Below are 26727 nucleotides of genomic sequence, written 5' to 3'. Positions count from 1 at the left end.
AAAACTTTGTAGTGGAAGATGGGCGATTTTTTTACCAAACCCTAACCCCTAATGCCTTGCGCATATATATATAATAATAATTTTTATAAAGCAGTGTTTCTCAACCTTCTGCAAAAAAAAGTCATGTTGGTGGTCTTTCTCGTGACAGCTAGGGGCTCAAATGGAGCGCTGAAGGCTCCCCCAGTGGGGTTCAATCGTTTTCTTGAATTAACTCATTCTCGTGACATCTACAGATCATTATTCCTCCTATAAAAAAGGCAAGTCAAATTAAGTAAAATTAAGTAACATGGGGGCCAATGGCTATAATGGAGGGTGACTGACATTTGAGACACAAGTAGCGTAATTATTTCTTCACTTGGCTTATTTATCCTAATATTATCTTCATGTAAAGCGAGGCCTCTTGTAGTAGGCTTGTTATGGTCAGTATAAGACATCAACATAACGATGGTTAAACGTTAAAAAAATATATTTTTCAAGAACCTCTTCAATAATGTTTTACTATAAAAATATTCGAATATGAATTTATAGGCCCTTACCACATTGCAAATACATCCGATTTGTACCTTAAAGAGATAAGATACCCCACATATTTAGATTAAGGCTTTAATGATCGCCGCCTAAAATAATATATATTCAAAAAATAATATTTTATTAAAAAAGCTCACTTGTAATTGATATATATGGTTCAATAGGCGTGTTTGTAACTTTGTTTCGTTAAAGAAATATAATTCAAAGCTCTAAAGAAAAATTTTGGAAGTAGCAGGAGAAATTAAGTGCATCAATCACAATTAGATTAGTTTTTGCAAGATTTTAATAAGAATATAATATAGATCTAGTTCTAAAAATCTAGATTCACTATATAAAAAATCTAGATTAGATCTAAATCTAGCTATTATGTCTTATTATTATTATTATAAAAGAGCGAGTATTCATTCTCTGGCGAAGCCAAGGTCGAGTTTCGTTAAAGGGAAACAAAATTCATCGTAGTCCCTTTATCAGTTTCCACAGAGGAATTTTCTGGTGATGTGGCAGGTCTGCAGAAGTACCGCCCTCTGACAGGCAACGAGAATGATCCTAGCAATGCCAAGGGCCTTGAAGGTATCTGTGAGGTCAGTTTTTATTATTCCCTCGGTTGATATGACAATGGGGTATATTGTTATTTTAGGTAATTTCCATAAACGCTTAATCTCCAAGCCAAGGTTCCCATATTTTCGTTGTTTTTCCAGCTCAGTTTTTTTTTTAAATTATGAGATAGTGGTACGGCGATGTCAATAATGGTAGCGGCCTTTTCTTTTTTATCGATATTATTATTATTATTATCTTATTATTATCTATTATCTCAGCAAGTCTGGGGCAGTCAAACAGAATATGAGGCACGTTTTCTTCTTCTTCCCCGCAGCGGGGGTACCGTGAATCAAAATTTGGCCATAGCCGTGAGAAATATGAGCCAACAGGACAGTGGCCTGTCCTGCACTGTGCTATAACAGCTTGCTGAGGCCTGGACAGCCTCCACCACGAGGAAGTGCGGTCAGGGCGCCTCATGCATTCCCAGACTCTACGGGCTTTTTGGGACTTGTCCCAGCACTCAAACCACTTTTCCATTTCTGTTTTTTGAATTATAGCCAGGGCATAATGAAAACTTACAGCCTGTTCAGTTGGTGGAATTAGCCCTCAAATAGAACAGTGAGGTTCATAACAAACGAATATTCACATTTGACTAGAGTAATACCTTTAGTAAAATCACTAAATTTAGAAAGCCTTCAGGACAGAAGACTCAAAAGTAAAGTAGAAATTAAACACAAAACACTGAACCATAATCTTCAAATACAAAAAACAAAATTTAATAAAATACCCAGAAAGACACAAAGATAAAGGCACATTCCTCGTCCCATATGCTAGGACAAATTTGTACAAATACTCCTTCTTCCCTATTGCTATTAGAGCATGGAATGGGTTGCCTGAGCTAGCCTGGAAAATCAGTGACTTGGCAGAATTTACATCATTGGTTAATATGCATGACTGAATGCATGACGCGTAAGACGTAATCATCTTCTTTTTTGAAGTAACGTCTGTATTATATAAGAAAAGATAAGAGCCAAAAAAGTCGATGTAGGCTTCATAGCCTGCTCTTCCAGAATCTATCAATGCCGACCCATCAGTATATGCAAAAATAGCACTGGGATTTAAGGCATTAATGGTCTGCAGTGCTAGAATTTGAAGGTCGTCAGATGAACGACTTAGCTTAGTGGCTACTGGTTTCAATCGTATGTCTGGGGTCGTTGGGCGACACCATGGGGGAAGGGGATGAAAACGTTGAATGTTTTGTCGGTTGGTGGAGAGGCCAGCTTCATCAGATAGTCTAGTGGCATGATGCATAAAAGACTGCATCTGGATACGTCTTCTGCATTTCCAACTATCCACTAATTTTCTAGCTGGGAGGTATTCATCCAGCCTTTTATACCGCTCATAGCAGGTCAGTACTGACCTTTCACTCCTAAGGTTTAGTGGACCTACATTAGCTATTATTTCTGCCGCATTTACTTGCCTTGTCCTAAAGGTTCCACAGACAAATCTTAGTGCTTGGGACTGTATTTTATCAAGTTGTTCAAGAGCAGTCCTAGAGCCATAAATTTGCACAGGTAGGCTGTAGTCTATCTGTGATCGGACTGCTCTTAAATACAGTGATCGGAGCATGTCTGCTCGGGCTCCCCACTTTGTGGATGCCAGCTTCCCCACAATGCAAAGTTTCCCTGAGGCCTTTCTTGCAACTTCCTGGATGTGCTCACAGATTTTTAGTTTGCGGTCTAAAGTTACACTAAGGTACTTGGGTAGCTTTTTTCATGCTGAGAACCACTCCGTTAAGGGAGAGCCGGATTAGTTGTCCGAGAATGCCAGTCCCGAGAGTGAACAGAGAATAGACCGTCTTGGAGGTGTTTATTTCTAGCCTCCATATTTGTGTGTATAAGCAAAGCGTATGGAGATCTTCTTGCAACACTTTTTGTATAGTGGTTGCGTTCCTTCCGGATTTCCAAAGGACAATATCATCAGCATATAGCAGCTTTTGGCATTTTAGCTGAGCCGGTTGGTCATTTATGAAGGCCGGGGAAAGGACGCATGACAGGACGGAGCCCTGGGGGAGGCCGTGCTCGAGGGTCATTTCCACTGAGACTTCTCCGTATATCCTTGTTTTTATTGTACGCTCTTGTAGGAAGTCTCTGATCCAATAATATATCCGTCCCCGCACCCCCACGGCTCTTATCTTTTGAAGCAAACCAGGCCGCCATACTTTATCATATGCCTGTTTTAAATCAATGAAGACTGCGTATGTACTTTTGGTCCTTTGGAATCCATCTGCTACGCTCTGCACAAAGATGTTGGCTTGGTCTATAGCGGACATTCCAGCCCTGAAACCAGCCTGTTCTGGAGCTATAGGACGGACACTCTCAAGGTACCAAACCAGACGCTCATTTAACATTTTTTCAGCCATCTTTCCCACACAAGATGTGAGTGAGATGAGCCTGTAGCCCTCAGCAGCGGAAGCATCTTTTCCCTTTTTCGGTATAGGAATAATGGTGGCACGTTTCCATGCCCTGGGCAGATGACCATCGGTCCAGGTTCTATTTACTAATGCCAGGAGCACGGCCCTTCCTTTCCCCCCTACATGCTTGAGCATTTCGGGGGTGAGACCATCCGGCTCGAGAGCCTTTTTGAGCTGGCATTTTCTTAAGGTTGCATTAAACTCGCCTATCGAAAAGGTAGATTTCATCGTTTCCTTAGCACTTTCGGTCTGTGGTTCCTTTCGGTCTTTTTTTTTCATCAGCTTTGCGAGCTTTATCAATGGCTTTGGACCTTGGGGACTTCTTGGCAGCCTTGTTGATCTTAGCAAAATATTTGTTCAACAAGGTTGCAATTTTCTTCTTTGATAAGATGGTTGAAGATAATGGGGTTGTTGTTTTCGTACGCCCAGCATTTTCGAGATTTCTCAGAAGACTCCAGGCCTTAGAGCTATCCTTTAGGTTTAACCTTGCACATGTGTTGGTCCAAAGTTCTCTTTTTTCCCTGTTAACAGACGTTTTGACTAGTAGACTGAGTCTGTTATATTTCTGCCTGAGTGTTGGATTGTTTGGATTCTCCAGGTACAAGCCTTTTTCATTTTATATTTACTAATGATAAAATTTGAGATTAGAGTGTGTTGCGACATAATATAAAAAAAAGGGTTCAAATATCAATTTGTAGCTTATATTATATAGATATTCAAATAATTTTGTTCCCAAACTACGATTTCTCCCTAAACGTAGGACCGACCCCCCCCCCCACACACACACACTCAAAGGACTTAGGTCGGAAGTAGATTATTCCCCCCCCCCTATCGTACAACAGAGGTACGACATAATATAAAGATCGGTTAAAATAAATGGACAAGCTCTCATCAACAAGATCAACGTTTTATCTTTCGACTCAGGACCGTACACAACAGAATGAGACAACATATGTACCGGAAGCTCAAAATTGGAACCTGTGAAATCTGCCCATGTAAATTGTCACCATAGAATGCTGACCATGTACTCCAAAACTGCTCTCTTTACCAAGAGGCCCGTACAACAGCCCAATAGAAAGAAAACTATATTGAGAGCTCCCTGATTTGGAAACCACTGCGAAGTTCATCTCATATATTGGTCTAGTCATATGAACACTTCAACATTAAACTGAGAGCGATGAAGAAGAAGAAGAAAGTTAAAATATCAATAACAAGTTTTAATCGTAATTCAATTGATTCTATTATTAACTCTTTGATTTCTACAAATAAATTAGACCGCCCCCCACTCGAAAGTTTATGGGAGGGGAGATTTGATGCCATCGCCCCCCTCCCCGCCATACCAAATCGTCAAAAATACCAGAAGGGGTGGGGCGAAATAATCTAAAAATAGGTTGAAATATAATTAATTAGTGTATATTATTAACATAAGTAATAAATTCGTATAAAAATTTAGTGATTTCTTTACTAAAAGTCGCCCACTGACCTCTTTCGGGGATTGCGATCGCCTACACCGCCCCCCCCCCCCCGAATCCACCAGTGCATCCATTCCATGAGAATTTTTTTTAATCAGCTGAACGCTGTATATCTTAACCGACATCTAGGTTTGAAAGTTTGAATAGACCCAATCGTCTTACTTTGTAAAAGGCTTGTTTGAGAGCTGAGAAACCTGCAATCGTCGTCTTTACTTTTGTGAATCAACAACATCACTTAATCAATCGCATTTCACTCCTGTTCATATGATTTCCTTTTTCTAAAAGAGCCTTAAAATACTTTTAATGTTTATGCGTTCTGCTCAAAATTGGACGTAAGTGAGATTGGCAGTTACCTTTACGCACGATCTGAAACTTTTACCCTTTTGAACTTAAGTTACTTCGTCAATGCTTCTCAGCCTTACCTTGGCTCTCTGTTGAAAAGGTCATTAGGCCAATAGGGAAGCGAAAAAGAACCCAAGTTGGGGTGCCTTAGGACTAAGTCCATTGCACTGGCGAGGATGGAAGAAAGCCCTGACAAACATGTCACTATCCACACACCATACCTCAATAGACCGTTTTTATGGAAGACTCTAATCATTTGATGTAATACAGAGAAGGGATATGGAGGAGATGCCCCGGTGTGCTCATCTATTGGCCTCGCTTTTAAGCGCTGTAGGATAATAGGGATGTAATAATTTACATATGCTTGGATTTTTTTCCAAACAGAAGTTTGTTCCAAGAGACTTATGGAGGCAAGCTTCAATAGGCCTAGAGTTATAAGACTCAACTTTTATGACAATTACAAAGATAAAGGATCATCCTTTCCACTTAGGAAAATCCCCCTTTGTTCATGAACGACTGACCAGCTTTAGCCTTTTCCGTTTGGCGATTGCATAAAGATGACAGAGTATTTCATTATTGACTCGAACGGGTCACGGGCCACGGCGCTTTGAGTAGTAAGCTCTTTCGTAGAGAAAAGTCTAGCTCTCCATGGATGCTAGCCTCCTTAAAATATACGTCTCATCTTCAGCATTGACTGACCTGCTATTTCATTTGGCTTTTCTGATACATTTCCTGCTTGGATGGGCCCTGCTACCTTTGGTTCTTTCGCCCTTGTTTGATTATTTACAAGTTTACACGTGTTTGCTCACCTGTTTTTCGTTGAACTGTGCTGCCCCCGCGCAGTCCTCCTCAGCCGAAACAGGCGCTTCTAAGCGGGTAATTCAAATAATCTAAACGTTTGCTTCCCATAAGACTACGAGCGTTGCATTCAAAATTTCTTCACAAAGAGGCTGTAATTGTTGTTGATGTTCCCAACTAAAATATTCAGTCTGCGAGGGATGCTTCAGAAATTAATCTGAACAAGTTCGAATTAGTCCGCTTATATACATAAATTTAGTTCTGAACACGGGTATTTGCGTCAAACTTTCCGATTTTAATTGGGGCCGGAAAAATCTCTCTGCCAACGTCTTTTACAACAAAGATATCTCGATGCTGGAATTTTTTATCCAGAGAATCAGCAATGATGTCTTGATGCTGTAATATTTGATGCAGAAGAACAACCAGGAAGAACTAGAAGGCTGCGACTTGGTGACCTTAAATTTTTTCATTGAAGGAAGAAGAAAGAAAAGCTATTGTTGACAACTGTTCTACAAATTGTTGACATACAAGAGTGGTTCACAGAGTACCCCGAGTACATGACCAAAAAAAAAAACACAAAACATTCGATCTATATAGAATCTACACTGTCGAATTTAAACTGGGAAAAAAATACAAGAAAACAGCTTCTAAGTCCCTTCTCTTGAGTGTTGTTAGTATTTTTAGATAGAGAACAAAATATTGATTTAAATATAAACAAAATTTATAATAACAGACAAGATAAATATTTTTACTGATTTTAATGCAATTAATTCTTGTTGGAATGGCTGGCCTAATCCATTTAGTAAATATTCTTGACATAGAGAATAATGTTAATCTTTAATTGCTTTTACGTAGTTAAACTACTTTAGTTTCTACTAAAATCCTGACATAAATCCTTACATTAATCTTGACAACGGTGGTCACCGCTTTGTATAATAATCCAGATTTTCATAAAATAACAGCATACTTTATAGCTCCTAATGCATCTATAGGGCAGATGGTGTTAAGAACATCTGTTTCTTTGGCCAACGGTTAACGATCAGGGTGTTTTATGTAGCCAGCACAACGACCAATCGCCTTTACTTTCCCATTTAGAGTTGGGTGGACTCAGGGCGCCCTAAAATTCCCGAAATTCAAAATCCCAGTCTTCACCGAGATTCAAACCCAAGACACCAGATTTGGAAGTCTAGTGCTTAACCACACAACCACAGTGTCCCCTACGTATAACAGTATTTAATGTTCAATTAGCTCGATCTCTTTGGTACTGTACAAAAACGTAATGACTAGTTAGGTTTGACTAGTTAGGTCTTTTTAAAAATGTTGTTAAAAAAGAATAATCTTTTCTACAAGCTTAGAAAAAAATCCAATCCCAACGTTCATTGCTCTCGTTGTATTCTTATCAAATCTTTTTACAGTGTAAAATTAAGATAAACATGATCGCTTTTTTTTTAGACCTTGGGATCTAAGGGAAGAGGATGTCTTCTGTTTCTGTTGCCGACAGTAAACTAGTTTGTCATGCCCAACCGCTTTACGTACGTTCCCAAAGTAACGTACCCATGTTGAGTTTTTATATGAATTAGGGGCGTCTTAAAAATCCCGAAATTAAAAATCACATTCTTTACTGAGATTCGAACCCGGAACCCCAAGCGCTTTACGACTCAACCCCCCCCCCCCGCCTCCCTTTTTTACAGTGTAACATAAGCATATCTGGCATTTCATGTGACTTTTCACCTGCAGCTTTACTAGACCCGTGAGTATTAGAGATTTGTATACATAGGCGTAGTGGGGAAAGCTCTAAATAGCAATGTTTTGGTTACTCTTATGCATAGAAAGTAAAGAGTTGATAGGAAATGTTTTTTTTAATTATATGAATACTAGCAGTAGGCTTTACACACCTGCTACGTCCGTCTATTTGTTCCCTGGCTTTATATTGTTTATTATGGACGGAACTCACCCTTCTTTTTTTTTTTAAATTGTAATAAACGGGCCACATTTTACCGATCAACCTAACAGACTTTTATAGCCCGTGAATTAGTGCATCTTTTAGAATGAAATTTTGGGGCTAGCTCTCTCTCTCTCTTTCTTTGAAACCCCCATTTTTGTATATTATTTTTTTGTTTTTTTAACCTTCTTATTGTAATTTCTCTGTCGTAGACTTTTGACTTCATTAAAAACAGACCCGCTTCGTAATGCGCCCCCGACACTTACACGTACTCATAATTTGGGCTCGTTAATTCTAGTAGCACTTTCAGTTCCCCCAACCACGGTCAAAGCCAAAAAAAACTAGTCCTTCGTACTCAACATTTTTTCTTTGGATTCTCATTTCGATCTATATTACATTTCGACCGTGACCCCAACCCCTTTTAGGATTATTTTTCTTTTAGCCTGCTGTTAGTCTCCTCCAGTTGGTCTTCCTTTGGTTATGTCGTGTTCCTTGCCTGCCCTTTCAGTCAGTCGCTGCCGACGGCAATCACCTTGCAAGTAGAGAGGTAATGGATGGCATGGCCTTGGTCGACAAGACCGTTTTGGTCTAACACGATGCTTCAGCAGGCTTTCTTTGTGGATGCTTTGCTAATGAGCTGTAGGAGGTCTTATTGTCATACACACCATAAACTTCAACCCTGACTGGAAGACATGTCTGTAGGGCTCATTGGTAACGTCCATTATGCAAAAGTCATTGGGTTTTCCTAACCAACATCGGGGCTTCTGTTTTTCATCTCGATGTCGTCTCTCAGGCGTTTCGCCCATAGTTTAAAAGAAAAAACCAACAACAAAGAAAGACCAGAGACCCCTGTAAATTCTTTCGTAGATATATTCTGTGGGAGGACGTCTATTATTTTGACGGAATATTGAACATATAAATGTTTTGAACATAAAAAGGCTTACAGCGCCTTCCCTCCCGACCACCTAGCTGCCTAAGGTGAAGCCCGAAAGTACTGTATTTAGGCCTATTTACTTATTGGCTTAGGGTTTACTGAGCTAGTTTGGTTTTTGACAATGATTGCCAATTCCCGGCCCGACTTAAAAACTCTGGATTTGCCCAATTAAACTCAAAACTGAGTCAAAACACATTTAGCTACGCTCATTAGATTTTGAGTGTATAATTTTTTTTTTTTTTTTTTTTATATTCAAGAGGTATTTTTAGCGCATATTTCAACAGTTTTGTGAAACAAATGATGAGAAACGTGTTGGAATCTTGTTGTAAACTGAAGTTCGCTGGATTTCGAAAGGGGTTTGTTATAGTTCGTTTTGTGAAGCTCTTAAGTACAATTTTTGAATTTTGTTTTAAAATCAGGAAGATTCAACGGTTGGCAATGACTTAAAGCAGGCTAAAAAATTGTTTTACATGGTAGGCATCTAACGCAAATGAATTAAAACAAGCTCCAACTGCAAGGAAAGATATGGACCTTCATTGATTATATCATTTTCTCTTTTATCGATAGGCCTATATTAAGTTTATTTGAAAGAGTTTTACAATCTCACATAACTTGTTTGTTGACAAATGAATTACTGCCTAAAGACATCGATATCTATGCAACTTACATAACAATGTTCAATGAAGACATTGCGATTCGCTTCTAGGATGTAAATTAAAAACAAATATTAATGAAAATTATTTAACAACTGTTACTGATGTTCAAATTGACTTCAGTTAAAAGAACGTTAACATAGGAGACATAACAGAGATATGGCTGCATTTAAATGTTTCAGTAAAATTCCAAAACTGTGGTCGAAAATTGAATTATGTTTTAGCTTTTCCATCAACATACATGGTTAACCTAGATTTAGTGGGTAAAAAACTTAATGAATAAGCAAAGAAATAGACTGGATGTAGCCACTATAATATAGAGAACTTCGCCTTGCTTTGGCTAATTTAAAGCTAATTAAATTTCTATTATTGTCAGACTGCATTAGCTTAATTTCCTTTTTGTTGTGAATTGAGCAATAATTATGTTTATATTAAAAATAAAAATAAATTTACAATTAAACTAAAAGCAGTAGTTCCTAATTTTCAATAATTTAAAAAGGAACTATTCTTAGGATTTGATAATGATATTAATTTCTGTGTGTAATCACTTCAAATTATTTGACGTAATTTTGTATAATGATAATAAATGCAATGTCTTCGATTCCGAAGATTAAGGCTGAGTGCAGTGTTTCACATAAATACGCAAACACAATTGCGACCTTTATAATTTCCCGAATCTTTAGCAGACAAACCGTTGTCTGTTGGCTGTTTATTTAAGTTTTCTTTCCGTCTTTTGCACATCTCTTCAAGAATGGCTTTTCTTTGAGCCTCAAATGTTTGTCCCGCTTTTGTGTGAGCTCTCCAACTCCAGATCGCGGCACCATGTATTCCTTAGCCGTCCCCTCTTCTTCGAATCTTTACTTTGGGGTTCCAGATTTCCAGGTTTAAAACTACAACTGCTGGTAAAATCCATTTTTTATCTATAGTGTTTTCCGTATTTTGCTATTAAGTAAAGAGATTATAATGATGAAAGAGATATTGTTAGGCGCTCACAAACCATCAACTTCTCTATATGATGTCGAAGAGAGATTTTACGGGTCTATTCTGACGTCGAACTTTATCTTTGAGTGTTCGAAAGTTTTTCAAATCATTATCTATTTTGTCATGGATGCATTGTCTCAAATGATCCTCCAGCGTAATTGGTTTCATATTATCATAAAAAGTCTCTTAGGCAAATGATTGTTTGACAAGGAAGGAATGAACAACTTTAAATAATCAACGCTGTAGAATCTATATTTCTTTTTTGTTAAACATTAGTTTCAAGTACACAAAATGAAGCTATTTAAATAAGTATTGAAATTTAATACAACAATTTTTCTTTTGAATAGCTGGATAAATATTTAAAAGATTAACTAAGTTACAAATCATATATATATTAGTGTATGAAAGAATTACATTAATGGGTTTTACTAATTATTTTAAGCCACAACCTGTTTATATGAAATCTATTATCGGAGACCCCCGTGGGCATCTCATAGACCCCCAATTTATTATTTCACTTTCGTAGACTCCTTGAAAGTCTTCGTAGACCCCTGGGGGTCTATAATAGTACACTTTGGGAATCACTGATCTAGATCTATATATTCTGTAATATCTATTTTTTTTAATGGCATCAGACCTATATAAATATTGTACATGTATTTGTACTTTTAAAACTATTTGGATATATAGATTGGTGAAGATTTTGTTATTACCAGAGTTATCTACTATTGGCGGATGTTGTCATTTTTACCGGAAGCACGTTTATAATTTCACTATCAAGTCCTGAAGAATATTATTGTGGTTTTTAAAGAATTTTTTAAAAAGTAGATTAATAAACATGGGTGGCACTAAAAAGAGAAAGGTAGGTTCTTTTAACTAAAATTTTGAACATCCTCTCTAGCAAACCGATTTTTGATATAGTGTAGATTAAGATTACTAGATCTATCTAGTCAATCTTTTGAATCTAGATCTAAATAGTTTATAAAAATTAATAGATCTACATTCTAGTCATTCTAGATCTATAATCTTAGTCTTAGTCTTAATCTATCAATCTACTAGATCTATCATAATCATAATGATAATGATAAGATGAAAAATCATATGTGTTGAAAGTTCTAGATTAGTGTGATTCTTTTTTAATGATTAAGATAAGATTGGATACGAGTAGTAGGCTCTAGTAAAGTCTAGTACTCAGTAGAGGAGGCTCTTATAGTTTGAACACCCCATCGGATTCTCCTTTCTAAACGGGTCGCTTTATTTTGTTTGTAATTCATTTGTTTTTATGTTTGGAGCTAAAATCGACGATTCGGGACTGAGCATGTCCAATTTTAGATAAGTTCTGGTAATTTTGTTCCGTTTTTCCAAAGCAGATGGCAGTTATTTAGATTCTCGGTAACCATGTATGTTAAGCTATTGTTTTAACCTCCCCCGGCAATTCATACCCATATAAGGGATGAAGGCTATATCATGAGCCTGTTTGATCGTAGGCTGATGGGCATATCAAAATAAGCTTCCAAACATCTTTAGAAAGACATTCCAATCACATTTATACCGTTAGCTGTTAAATAAAATTTAAAAAGGGGGTGTCCAAACAAATAATAATGAATTCAGCTCATTCTCCTTTTTGAACACAGCAAAATCGTATTAAGAAATATTATTGGGATTAATAAATCTATAATTTTTTCAATGAATAAACATGACCTAGATAGAGATATCTAGAATATATAACTTATGAATGAAAGAAAACGTGTGGGCTGCTAATTTGAAGCCAGAGACCATGCCCACTGCATGTGCCCCTCATGTGATCAAGCAAGATAAGCTGGCGGTAAGGAGAGGTATACACTCAGCGAGTAGTGTCACTATCCAACAGGCAGTGGAGGGAAGGGGGAGAGAGTCATGAAAAGAATTATAAGCATCTATGGGAGGGAGGGGATGTTAAGGTGTCACAAAACGAACATCCAAATTATGAAAACAAGAAGAGGGTCCTTGGATGGGAGTTAAAAGAAAGACAGAGAGAAAATACAAGTAGCCTAGTAGAAAATATCATGTTTATTAAATTAAAATAATTAATTTATAGCTCTATAATCTATATAAATTTATTTCTGTCTGTTTCTACACATAGATTATATAGGTATTTAAATAAATAAACTATACACGATATATATATTATATATATATATATATATATATATATATATATATATATATATATATATATATATATAAAGAGAGAAATAGAGAGAGTATATGAGGAAATAGACTATAAATACATATTGCAAAATTGAATCTACTTCTTTTACTACTATCTAAATAATTTTTAAGTAACACCGATATAATTTATTAGCAATTACATAGTGGTGTTCAACACCGGTGCTCACTGTTCAACTAAAGGAGAAAGCCCCAAAACTGCGTTCAAAATAGGAGCATGAAGTGACCTAATTTATTTTAAAATAAAATCTTGACTATGGGTGGTAATACAAAGGAACACAGCTATTTTTATAGTCCTTTAGTTGCAGAATAAGAATCTGCTTTCAGTTTTTTTGTAAGTTAAACCTTCACCAAATAAAAAAATAAAAAATTGACCTAGTTCCCGAAAGTCGGTGTTCAGTTATAAGAATCTACCATAGTAGCCTAAGCTAAATCTTTCCCTGGAGCAGGCAAAAATATAAGTCTACTAGTCTACTGTAAGTTAATAACAAGTATAAAACATTTAAGGCTGAGATTTGAATAATTTGATGGTCCAGTTGCCTATTCAACCCGAGGTGGCTCAATGCAAATTTAAAAAAAAAATCAGCAGTAATCAGGCCATTCAATTTCAGTGACTTGCTATTTTGCTGACGACTGTGCCCTAAATTAAATGCCTGTTCTGAAAATGATCTACAGAACTGTCAGAACATCATCAGGATGATGTCAGGATCTCAGACTTTGGCCTTATACTATAGGGTTTATAGGCTTATTAATGATAATTAATCTGTACGTTATATTTTCCCATTGTTTTCTCTATTAGTATTTGTGAATGCATCTATCACATTAGCATATTGGCATATATGGTATAGCAGAGAACATGATATTGAACAGTGTAGGCATAGGTCTCATATGACACAGCCTTGTTTTACCCGGCCCAATCATCAAGATAAATGGACATGATATAAATGTAGTGGATAGAATCACATATCTTGGCAGCACACTCTCCAGAACCGAAAAGATTGATAATAAAATCAACCTGCAAATCGCCAAGACCAGTGCATCCTATGGGAGATTGTCTAAAAACATCTGGAACAGACGTGGTATCATCACAAAAATACAAAGCTAGGGTCACTAGGGATCTCTTGAGCTGTCATCCTCCCTACATTGCTCTATGCCTCAGAAACGTGAACAGTGTACATAAAACTGAACCACTTCCACATGACATGTTTAAGAAAAATACTGAATGTCAAGACAAATGGCAAGACAAAATACCAGGTCCAGATACATATACTGAAGTCCTTCAAAGAGCGGGTCTGCAAAGCATCCACACAATCCTGATGCAGTCCCAGCTGCGATGGGCAGGTCATGTCTACAGAATGGAAGACCGCCACATCCCTAAACGACTCTTGTATGGCCAACTAAGCAAAGAAAAGTGCTTGCAAGGTCATCAAAGAAAATGCTTCTCTGAAGACGTTCAGCATAGACCCAGCCACCTGAGAGACAGAGCATCATGGCGTTGCGCAGTGAAAACTGGCGCACAGGTTGCTGAGGAAAGAGAACAATGCTGGCGTAAGAAAAACGCCACAGAAGACAAGCAAGGCCAATGATACTAGCTCCAGCTGGAATAATCTGACCAGTGTGCAGTCAAACATTCCGGGCTCACATAGGTCACATGAGGAGGCATTAAACCCCAGTGGAAAACCCTCAGCCCCCTGGATGACAAAGTGGTCATCATCGAACCACGATGGACGATCTATATATATCTAGATTATAATTATATAATTAGATCTACAACATCTAGACTAGTAATCTATAAATCTAGATTAATTTTAAAAATCTAGTCCTCTATATATTCTAGAGTACTAGAGTAATGTAATATTTTTATGTACATCCTAAGTGTAAGTTATGCCAGGACATTACTATTACTGGTAGTATGCAATCCATGATTGGCATGATAATAGATTTATTTATATTGATAAAGACTTTAGAAAGATCATTAAACATATTTTCAAATTATTATTATGCATAAATACAAACACCAGAAAATATAAAAATTTTAACACATTTATTATGATTTATTAAATCCTTATTCTTGTATCTACTTCGAGTAAGCTCTTATATTTGAGACACCCCATCAAATTCTCCTTCGCTGAACGCATCACTTTTTTGTTTGTAATTGATTTGTTTTTATGTTTGGAGCAAAAATCGACGTTTCGAGACTGCACATGTCCAATATATTCCAGTATTTTTGTTCTGTTTTTTCAAAGCAGATGGCAGTTTTTTAGATTCTTAGTAACCATGTATGTAAAGCTATTGTTTTAACCTCCTCCGGCAATTCACACCCATATAAGAGATGATATATTATGAGCCTGTTAGATCGTAGGCTGATGGCCATATCAAAATAAGCTTCCATTCATCTTTAGAAAGACATTCCAATCACATTTACACTGTTAGCTGTTTAAAAAGGGTGTCATATGAGTAATAATGAATTTAACTCATAATAATCGTAATAATAAATATTATTGGGATTAATAAGTCTATGATTTGTTCAATGAATAAACATGACCTAGATCGAGATATCTATAAATATCTATCTTTTGGTCTAGTACCATAGTAGTACAGGCTATGAGGGCCATTCTTGCCTAAATAGATTAACCTTCTTTAGTCTTTATACTCTCAATATAAATCTAGATCTATCATTTATTAAATCTTATCTAGTAGGTCTAGAATAATTAACTTTGAATTAATTTTGTAGCTACTCCTTTGTGGTCGAGGATGAGCACATTTCTCATTTTCTTTGGATTCGAAGATGACTAAAGTCCAATCATTACCTTTAAAAGCCAACCGCATATGTGGCACAGGTAGATTAGGTCAGTTGCAGATAGGCCTGCTTCTTCTCTCAGCTTTTTTTTTGTTCCGCACTCTTTCACATTGGCCACTCTTCTTGCTTCAAATTTTGAGACTCCGAGTCTCAAAGCTTCGTGCCATGAGGAGCGCTAGAGAGCTAGTACTTCCCAGCCGTGAATGTCGATATGCATTCCTTCAAGGAGCTCAATGTTGTGTGTGGCTGTGTTGCACTGTTGACTGTTCAATGTTGTGTGTGACTGTGTTGCACTGTTGACTGTTCAATGTTGTGTGTGACTGTGTTGCACTGTTGACTATTCAATGTTATGTGTGACTGTGTTGCACTGTTGACTGTTCAATGTTGTGTGTGACTGTTGCACTGTTGACTGTTCAATGTTGTGTGTGACTGTGTTGCACTGTTGACTGTTCAATGTTGAGTGTGACTGTGTTGCACTGTTGACTGTTCAATGTTGTGTGTGACTGTGTTGCACTGTTGACTGTTCAGTGTTGTGTGTAACTGTGTTGCACTGTTGACTGTTCAATGTTGTGTGTGACTGTGTTTCGCTGTTGACTGTTCAATGTTGTGTGTGACTGTGTTGCACTGTTGACTGTTCAATGTTGTGTGTGACTGTGTTTCGCTGTTGACTGTTCAATGCTATGTGTGACTGTGTTTTGCTGTTGACTGTTCAATGTTGTGTGTGACTGTGTTTCGCTGTTGACTGTTCAATGCTGTGTGTGACTGTGTTGCACTGTTGACTGTTCAATGTTGTGTGTGACTGTGTTTCGCTGTTGACTGTTCAATGTTGTGTGTGACTGTGTTTCGCTGTTGACTGTTCAATGTTGTGTGTGACTGTGTTTCGCTGTTGACTGTTCAATGCTGTGTGTGACTGTGTTGCACTGTTGACTGTTCAATGTTGTGTGTGACTGTGTTTCGCTGTTGACTGTTCAATGTTGTGTGTGACTGTGTTGCACTGTTGACTGTTCAATGTTGTGTGTGACTGTGTTGCACTGTTGACTATTCAATGTTGTGTGTGACTGTGTTTCGCTGTTGACTGTTCAATGTTGTGTGTGACTGTGTTGCACTGTTGACTGTTCAATGTTGTGTGTGACTGTGTTGCACTGTTGACTGTTCAATGTTGTGTGAGACAGAGACACAATTATCACAATAGATCTATTCTACCTTGTATAGACTATAGATATTGTTGTCAAATTCATTACTTCAATCAAGTTATTTTCATATTACAACACTCAATAGTTCAACAAACATAATAATAGATTATATTATAGAAAATATACTTAATATTATATAGATCTAGCTAAATCTGATCTAGTCAGTCTAGACCTATATAGATCTATTAATTAAGACAGTGTTTCCAAAATTGTGTTCCATGAAACTCTGGTGTTTTGCTGGGCTTGAATAGGTGTTTTTTATAAGTATATATAGATTCTAGTCTATTAGATATATACATGATCTATGACATATAGCTCTGTCTAGACCAGCGGTTCTCAACCTTTTATGCTCGGCGACCCTTTTTACAATCCCCCACTCTGCCGCGACCCCCACCCACACAGCAATAGAAGAATAGACAAAAACAATCCATATTTTTGATGGTCTTAGGCGACCCCTGGCAAATCGTCAATCGACCCCCAAGGGGGTCGTGACCCACATGTTGAGAACCCCTGGTCTAGACTATTTAGTTCTAATCCTAACTAGATTAGATTTCTAGATTCTAAGTGTTATGTTAAAAATAAAGAATCCTTATAATGTATTTTTATAAACCTTTTTTAATTGTGTATTCTTACCAGTTTGAGCGAGGTGCAGCAACTGCTTTTATGTCTAGGAATAAAGCTATCAAAAAGTTGCAGCTTTCACTACAAGATTTTAGGTAATTCTAAATATCATTTTATTGGTTTTGTATTATAAATATTTAACAAATTATACACACCACAGACACAAGTATCAAATTAAAATTGTAGCATTGGTTTGGCTGTGCTCACCACACTCTGTAATCTGCATTCATGACACTTTATTTACTAAAACAGAAATGCAATATGTTGTTAACTTGACCCAGCCTTTAGATTTAGGTTTTAAAAAAAAAAATTTCTTTATTTAATTTACATACATTTTGTATTTCAAGAATTTATTTCTTTGATCATTGCCAGATTGTGACCCACTATTTTATTATATAAACTATTTTTCGTTGTTTGCTTAAAACAATGTCTTTGACATTGGCTATTAAGAAAATGTGTATTAAAATTACTTCCTTTTAATAGTCTTTATTCAGCATATCTGCAGTTTCACTTGTTTTATACTGCATTTTTTTTTTTTATATATTATTTTTTATTTTCTTCTTGAACTCTTTCTTATCCATTTTAACTCTACCATCTGATTTTATTCGTACAACTCAAGGGTTCATTTATTTTTTTATGTAAACATAGGCACTGAAATATAACCCAACATTTGATTTTTTTTTTTTTTTTTCAATTGCTATTTTGACTGACAAATATTTAATCACTTCTTAGAACTCTATGCATATTCAAAGGCATTTACCCAGTGGAACCTCTTCATAAGAAGAAAGTGAACAAAGGAAGCACAGCTGTAAAGACTTATTATAACCTGAAGGATATACAGTTTTTGTCCCATGATCAGCTCATTGAAAAGTTTAGAGAAAGAAAGGTAACAGTCTAAGTTGACTTCCAAATATTTTTGTCCTCTGGCTGTATCTTGTTATGATAATGTTTTGTTTCACTGCACTCTATATGCTTAGTGCAGTTTATCACATAAGTACACATTGTTTATAATGTTCATGGTGATTTTATTATTATTGGTTCACAAACCCTTTGTTTTGAGGGGAACTATATTTGAAGAATTGATTCCATGTAAGTTGCTCCTGCCTATTCTTGGGCAACATCCTTAGCAACCTACTTTTTTGTAATTAATGGAGTTCATACAATAAATTAATTGTTCTGAAGCAGTGATTGAAAGTATAGATTATTTGGACTAGAGAGAACAGCAAGGCAGCTTACTTTTACTTAGTAAATTCAGTTGTTTGAAATTTGGATTGGAAAGTTGTGGCATTCATTTCTGTTGGGGAATGAAAGAGTAAATCTATTATATTTAATTTCAACTCTCTCCCAGCATTATATCAGAAAATTAAAGAAAGCTATAGCCAAAAAGAACAAGTTTAAAGAATCCCTTATTAGAGACAACAAACCAGTATACAGCTTGAAGTCTGTCATCAAAGAAAGGTATCTACTGGATAGTTATAAATATGGCGTTATAATTATTAAATATCATTGGATTTACTTTTTTTTAAAAGCATTTTCATAGAACAAAAATGCATTTGCTTTTATGCTGTTACATTTCGATCTCAAAATTAAAAGTACTATTGAAGATCCAATTTTGAAATCATCTTAATAGGTCTAAAAATAAGCACATTTATAACTTTGTGGTCTTCTTAATATGTCCATTATAACACAAGGGGAAAAAAGCATTGACTTAAAATTGTATTTATAATCTGAAGAGTTTTTAATGTTCATTGAACATTAGTGGTAAAAGTATCATTTGAACTTCTGTTCAAACCACAGTAGCATTGGGCAAATGAACATATTCTCATATTATTTTTGTAGTATCAATATTGAAAACATTGAATTAGTTTGTATGCTTACATGATCACTGCAGGTACCCTTCCTTTGTAGATGCTCTACGTGACCTAGATGATTGTTTGAACCTATGTTTTGTTTTTGCATCTTTCCCTAAGACAAGTAAAATTCATGCTGAGATGATACAGCTGTGTAAAACTAGAACTGGTGGGATATATTCATATTTTAGTCTTAATTTATGTAAATTGCTTTACTGTAGTTGTATAATGTAATTTTACAAAATCCTCGTTTTGCAAAATAATTTGCAAAGCTAGTCTATAGTTTAAACCAGTGTTAGAAAAGAAATGTAGTGGGATCTATACTTGCAACTAATATATATTTTCTTGTTCTTTCACTAGTTGAATTTCAACATTATGTGATGGCAGCTAAGGCTTTACGAAAGGTGAGTTTTTCTTTCTTTTTGCCTCATACAATGTTATGCTTTAGGGGTGGCCTTTTTTTATTGTATGTTAACAGTTTGACTGCACTGTTTGAAATTATATATATTCTATTAATTCAGAAACTTCAACTCTTTTTAATTTTTTTTTTTTTTTTTACATTTTAGGTGTTTGTGTCCATCAAAGGTATTTACTACCAAGCTGATGTGAAAGGGGAAACAATTACATGGATTGTATCACATAAACGCGGGCATGAAGTGAGTATATTTTAAGGACACTAAATGTTGATAGTATAAAATTACTTGACCATTTTAACATTTTTTATCTTAGTAGTTTTGGTTTGTTACTCATTTGTTTTCATCTTTGTGCAGCCTCCACAAGATGTAGACTTGAGGATAATGCAGATATTTGCAGAGTACTATTCAGTTTTATTGGGTCACATCAACATCAAACTATATAGTGATAATCATTTAGTTTATCCACCAGAGGTAAGCAAAGACAAAAATATGTCATAGCAGAAATGCTTACTTGTAAGCAAGTTACATATTTCTTACTAAAGTTACCATGAAAATATGCCAGTATGTATGACTATATTGTATGATTATGGAAAACAAAAATTAAATTGTGCCTTAAAAAAACAACAACACAAAAAGACTTTCAATTCTAGGTGTTTAGATATTTTTTTTTTTTTTATAGAGCCACCTTATTTTGAATAACTTACATCTTAAACCCCACCCCACCCCTGAAAACACATTCACACTTTTAATAGGCCCTGTGACAATTTTTTTAAGACTTTAAATTTTTTATTTAGAATAGAGGCCTACTTGTAGATCTAGAATTCTAGATCTATTTTTTTTTTTTTAATTTTGCTACATATTATCATTAGCTACAGTCTTTACATTTAAAACTGTATAAGTTTTTTCCACACAGAAACATGTGCTTTCATACTGATGATAAGTGCTTAAATGTCGGATGTCAAAGACATATAAAAAATCATTCTTGGTAAATTTAACTGTTGCAAAAATTCATCCCGCTCCGAAAAATTTTGATCTTGAAAATGCCTTATTTGCCCTAGTTGTAAGTTAAGAACAGGTTAGGAATTTTTGTATTTTATGCATGCGGGAGAGTTGGTGAATATGAGTGGTCAGAATATAGATTTTTTTTTTTTGTAGACACACTATTTGAATTTTTTCTAAAACAGTACAAGGGGTATATCTAAAGGATGCATCTATATAAACAAAAATAGAAACTTAAAGAGAAAAAAATTAAATTAATAAATAGACATTTCCACAGCAGAGAATACACATTCTTATTGGTTAATGTTAATGTGGCATTTCTGTCATAGTATATTTTTTTTTTTTACTTTTCCATAAAATAGTAAAGGAATTAATATTGATAATTCTTGTCATAATACATAGCATTCATAGTAAATAAAGTGTTTATTTTTTTATTTTTTTTACTGCCTCTAAAAACCTACCACGCAATGTGTCAGTAGACTTATGCTTTGTCATTACACAAGATTTTTATTTAAAAAAATGTCCATCTTTTTTTAGCTGAGTGTCCCACAACTTCACATTGAAACTGAAAACACAGAAGAGAGTCTGTGCAGCTTAGCTCCAATCATTAAAACTACTGGGGAAATCATGGATGAAGAGGATGATGATCCAGAGGTGGATGCATTAAATGCTATCAGTGTAAGTGTGGTTGATTTAATTAAGCAGAATGGTTTGTTTGTTTTTTTTCACATTTAGCTTATGTTTGTCAATAAAAGAATTGGCCTTTTTTTTTTTTAAGCTTTAGTTAACAACTTTTTCATTTCCTATTATTAGCTTGCACTCTTTTCATGGTGAGAAGTTGAAGGGAAAAATATGGGTGTGTGAAAGTCTGGAAATTCCCAAAACTAGTAGGGAATGTTGTGGTTCCATCCCCATACTGGCTAATTCCATTGGAACTGATCTGTTCTGTCTGATTCAATAATATGTCATGCTTTTTAAAATTTGTGTTATATTGGCTGTAAACAAATCAATGTTACTTGTTATAATATAATTTAATCATTAAATTATAAAAACATTTTTTTACACAGCTGGTAGAAATTTAATTGAACATTTTTTAAATTTTTTGCTTGGTAGGCTGATGATCCTGAAGTTGTTGAAAAATCAAAATTAGAGGCAAAGTCTGTTAAAAAGCTTAAAAATTTGTTTAAAGGCCTCAAGTTTTATTTAAACAGAGAAGTACCTAGAGAGGATCTTACTTTTGTCATTAGGTAAGATAACTCTGTACCTTAGTCTAATTTGAATTTGATTACCTTTAGTAACTTTATTTACAAGACACAGTCATCCCAACAGCAACATATGCATGCAAGACATGGAAGTTATCTGCCAAAATTGAGAAAAGACTAAATGTGGCTCAACAAAAATGACTAAGATGAATTTTATGAGTTAGTTGTAGAGATCGGGTTTCAGACAAGGAAATCCTATGCCGAACTGGGAGTTGACTCACTTAGTGAGGTTGTGACAGAGTGTCAAATTAGGTTTGTGGGACATGCTCTCGGAAAAAATAAATTAGGCATACCAAGAGTTTTGATGACGTGGAGGCCATAATGAGGAAATGGCTAACAGGGACATCCTTTTTATAACTTGGCATCACACTTTCATAGAGGATCTCAGAGCAGTGGAAGAATCTTCGGGCATTGCCAGTGACAGATCTTTGTGGAGACGGCTTGCTGCTCTATGCACTGAGCGGCGCAGGAGGATCTAAGTCCTAAGTACTTAGTAGCTTTACAGGACATTCTTTAATAATCAACTTTGTAACATTAAATGTTTGTATACACTGTTAGTGAAACACTTTAATAGACAAGGAAATAGTGAGACATGAAGACATGAGTATGCTATCTTTTATTTAGAAGTGATTGTAAAGATTGATTTTATTCACTGTGTAATTTGTGAAGAATGGTTATTAAATTGATAAAACTGTGCTGGCAATATCAACTGTGATGGGGAGAGGGGGGGGGCAGCAATTCAAGAAAGCTCTTTATTCTGAACACTACTGATGCAATTCGTGATTTTGGTAATTTGATAAATGAATTAATGTGCCTGGCGATGTTCTCTCGCTTTCAAGAAGGCCTTCTGGGACCCTATATAAAGAGAAAGGTGTCAAATCATTTCTCAATCCAGGGGTTGATGCCCCATATTTCAGTCCAGTGTGAAGCTGGACTTAAACAGTTGTATCCAGGACGAGGCAGAGGGGACAGTAGAGTTTGGCACATCAGAGTTTATGTGGCAGTATGGTTATCCATGGCGAAGCATTTGTACAGTAATGTTACATGTTGTCTGTTTTTGAAGTATTGGCTATGATGTATTAGACATTAAAGAGCTTCGTTATTTGAAACCTGAGTTGTCGAGATCTTTGAGTTGGTTGTGTTGTGTGGTGCAGAGAGCCTGGATGGAGAGAGTCATTACAATATGACATTGTACTAACTATTGTCATGGCATTTACTAAGAGCAGTATTTAGCTGAGTTGTTAACTACTTTTACTGCTTAAAATATATAGTCCTAAGCTCAGAGTTGTTGTTAAGAGAAAATTAAAGGCATTTGGTTGTTTCGCTGACTATTACAGCTTTGTTAGCAACAAAAATGGTGAATTGCACACATTCTGCACTATAGACATGTGTAAAGTATGACAAAATTATTTAGAGAGCAATTGCTTCTTGATTTTCACCCTCTAGATCTTCAGCTAGATGTTTATGGTTTATAATATATTTATATTACATATACTGAAATTTTTTGTTTTATTTACTTAGGTGTGGTGGTGGTATTGTGTCCTGGGATAAGTCACTGGGCGCTGGAGCTACATACCAAGAATCAGACAACAAAATCACACATCACATAATAGACAGACCAACACTGACCAACCAGAGATTAGACAGGTATGGTGAAAAGCTTAATAAAATTGTTTAGATTTTTAGCGGCCCCCGGAAGGGGAAAAGACGCTATTAGTTTTGTGCGAAATGTCTGTCCGTCCATCCCGTTTAGATCTCGTAAACTAGAAAAGATATTGAAAATCCGACATCACAATATTTTAGTCCATTCAAAGTTCTGATGCAATGGCTACTTTTTTTTTTCTGAAAGCGAAAAATCTAATTTTTAAAATCAGTTATGCAAGCAGTTTTTTAAAGAGAAAAAGCTAATTGGTATGCATTATAAGTTAGACTTAATTTAAAATGAATAGTAATCTTGTAAACTTCATTTTCATGAACTATTTTTTTTTTTTGCAGAAAATTTTTTTTTTTTTTTTTTTGAGGATTCGAATAAGTGATTGAACATTTTTCAAAACAATTAGATCAATTATAAGACATCAGTTAGGCCAGGGGAGGTGCGGTGGCTGAGCGGTAAAGTGCTTGACTTCCGAACCAGGGGTCCCGGGCTCGAATCCTGGTGAAGAATGGGATTTTTAACTTTGGAATCTTTGGGCGTCCAATTAGCTCTAATGGGTACCTGACATTAGTTGGGGAAAAGTAAAGGTGGTTGGTCATTGTGCTGGCTACATGACACCCTCGTTAACCGTAAGCCACAAAAACAGATGAACTTTACATCATCTGCCCTATAGACCACAAGGTCTGAAAGGGGAACTAGTTAGGCCAGGTTCACATCTAACTTTACATTCACTTTCACCTATCCTTTGATCTGCTGAACCGTTGGGGCACTACACAAGATCTGTTAACCTTCTTTCTCCATTCTTATCTCTCATTTGTCTTTTATATAATTTCATTCGGATGTTCTTTCTGAAAATATTGAAGCCTGCCTGGGTGGACCACTTCGGGGGCCGATTTTGAGTTTGTGTTTCCACACAAACTGTTTTTTGTAACCTTGTTATCTTAAAATCTATTTTAATGTTACTGGTAGAATTGTACGAGCAGTTTTTAATATGCAAAGTTACATTTTCCAAAACAAAACAAGTCTATCCATCAGTACTATATTAGTAATCGGTCAAAAATCTTTATTAATATTAACACAAATAATTGAAATGGAGTTTTTGTTATAAGTTTAAAAAGTTAGTAAAATGTTCAATTTCAGAACATATATACAGCCACAATGGATATTTGACTGTTTTAATGCAAGGACAATTCTTCCAGCTAAAGAATATTTCCCTGGTGTTCCCTGCCCGCCTCACCTTTCACCTTTTGTTGAAGAGAAGGAAGGTGACTACATCCCAGAAGATAAGGTGAAATTCCTAAAGCGGATTAAAGGGGAAGACTTGGATGAAGAAGAGGAACTTGAAGAAGAATCCAGTGAAGAAGACATGGATGAGGATGAGGGTATTGATTGCATTTTTTTATTTTTTTTTTAGTGAGAAGGAATTTTGTCTTATAGTTTATTTTTCTTCTTTTTATTTTCTTAACACATTTATTAAAATTATTCAACAGAGAATTCAAGTCAACAAAAAGTTGTTCCTAAGAGGAAACGGGATGAAGATGAAGACGCTGGGGAAACAAAGAAAGCTAAGGTAATAATTGCATTGTTTTAGGTTTTATTGTGATTTCCACATTTTGCGCTACCTTGATTATATTGTTTAACTTTTTAATTAGATAGAAAATTAGATTAAAATACATACTCTTTACTTGTTATACAGAACCAATTAAAAAATTTGATTCCTTAATGCCATGACACCTAAATTAAAAACAAATTTTCTGATATATATACATATGCACAAGATAATTACAATGTCACTATCACAGTAGAATAAGAAAGGTAAAACATTGCATTCAAATAAAAATAATTTTATTTGTAATTGTTTCAATGCTATGATATTCACTGCCCTGTAGACTAATCACCTGCATGCCTAGTTGCAGTTCCATCTTTAAAACATAGTTACTGATTACATTTTTCATCTTAGACAATGGCTGTGACAGAGGGTGCTGTTGAGAAAGTTGATAAACAACGTCTACTCCAGCAACAAAATGCTGAGGAACGCAGGCTTGGAGAAATGATGATCCCAAAGAAACATAAACGACTCTATCATAAAATTATGACCTCCAGAAAAAAACAGTCTCAAGAGGTTAAAAAGTTGCAGGAGAAAAAAGATAAACTGAAAAAAAAGAAGCAGCAAAAATAAACTTTTACTTATTTTTTTTTTATCTTTTGTTCTTTTTTTAAAATGTTTTTTTTTTTTTACACTTGTGTTTTGTGTTTGTCAGTACAACTTTGTGCTGTATTAATTAAGAGCAGAATTTATTTTTTTTTATTCGAAAAAAGAATTAAATTTATTATCTTTACAAGCTTGTCTTTCTGAAATAATTGCTTTAAAAAATACAAGAAGTAAAGATTCATATGTGATGACAGAAAATATTAGTTGCCCTCCTTCAGTCGTAGAACGACTATGGTTTATCTCGCGCACTTCCTCATGTGGCTGTAGAACCCTATTTTGGAGAGACATTCCCGTCCACAAATATCGCAGGCTAAGGTGGCTTTTGCTTCGGTGGTAGAGGAGCTAGCCATTTTTTGTATTGTACATTTTTCTTCCTAAGCGAGACGCATGTTCTTTCACTGTCCATAGCGTTCTTGGTCACTGTCTCTATCCATCTGGTGCGGTCTAGAGCTATGTCTTCCCAATGGGAAAATATTAATGCTTTCTTAATTGGCGCAAAGGCTTTTTTTTTGGGGGGGGGGGGGGGGATATTTAACCACTAACTATAGCATACTTGATAATTTTTATGCTAAAATCAAACTTTAGCTTTCTAAGCTTCCAGAAGTGGAACATCTAAATATTTTAAAACCAAAAAAAATATTGGTTATTCCAATAATGTTATTATGATAGTTTTGTAAACTAGTTTTAGTTATTTAAAAAAAAAATAGCTTATTTAAATGAATTAAATTAAGTACTGGTATGCTCATTATAACCAGCTCATATCAATAACTATCTGTATATAGAAGTATAAATAAATATGCGTCATAGTTTAAATGCATTTTTAAATTATCATTCTAAATTATTTAAAAGTTA

The 26727-nt window shown here is 35.4% G+C and overlaps 1 protein-coding gene across 1 annotated transcript; it reads left to right on the top strand.

Moving 5' to 3' along the window:
• The first annotated feature begins 11364 nt into the window (after positions 1-11364).
• LOC106055974 (pescadillo homolog) lies at positions 11365-25858 on the top strand. Its single transcript, XM_056007307.1, has 14 exons — positions 11365-11522; positions 17498-17577; positions 18215-18368; positions 18831-18940; positions 19374-19501; positions 19693-19736; positions 19899-19988; positions 20103-20219; positions 21285-21425; positions 21861-21994; positions 23531-23656; positions 24804-25045; positions 25154-25233; positions 25624-25858. The coding sequence occupies exons 1-14, from the start codon at positions 11499-11501 to the stop codon at positions 25840-25842; spliced, it is 1689 nt and encodes a 562-aa protein (XP_055863282.1). The 5' UTR covers positions 11365-11498; the 3' UTR covers positions 25843-25858.
• The last annotated feature ends 869 nt before the right edge of the window (positions 25859-26727 follow it).

The sequence above is a fragment of the Biomphalaria glabrata genome, chromosome 12 (assembly GCF_947242115.1).
Source record: "Biomphalaria glabrata chromosome 12, xgBioGlab47.1, whole genome shotgun sequence".
NCBI classification, from domain to species: Eukaryota; Metazoa; Mollusca; class Gastropoda; family Planorbidae; genus Biomphalaria; species Biomphalaria glabrata.
This window is presented reverse-complemented; position numbering and strand designations above follow the sequence as displayed.

Coding starts and splice junctions, on each gene's coding strand:
- LOC106055974 (XM_056007307.1), top strand. CDS start 11,499: ATGGGTGGCACTAAAAAGAGAAAG. Junction 17,578..18,214: donor CTTTCACTACAAGATTTTAG/GTAATTCTAAAT, acceptor ATCACTTCTTAG/AACTCTATGCATATTCAAAG. Junction 18,941..19,373: donor AAGTCTGTCATCAAAGAAAG/GTATCTACTGGA, acceptor TGATCACTGCAG/GTACCCTTCCTTTGTAGATG.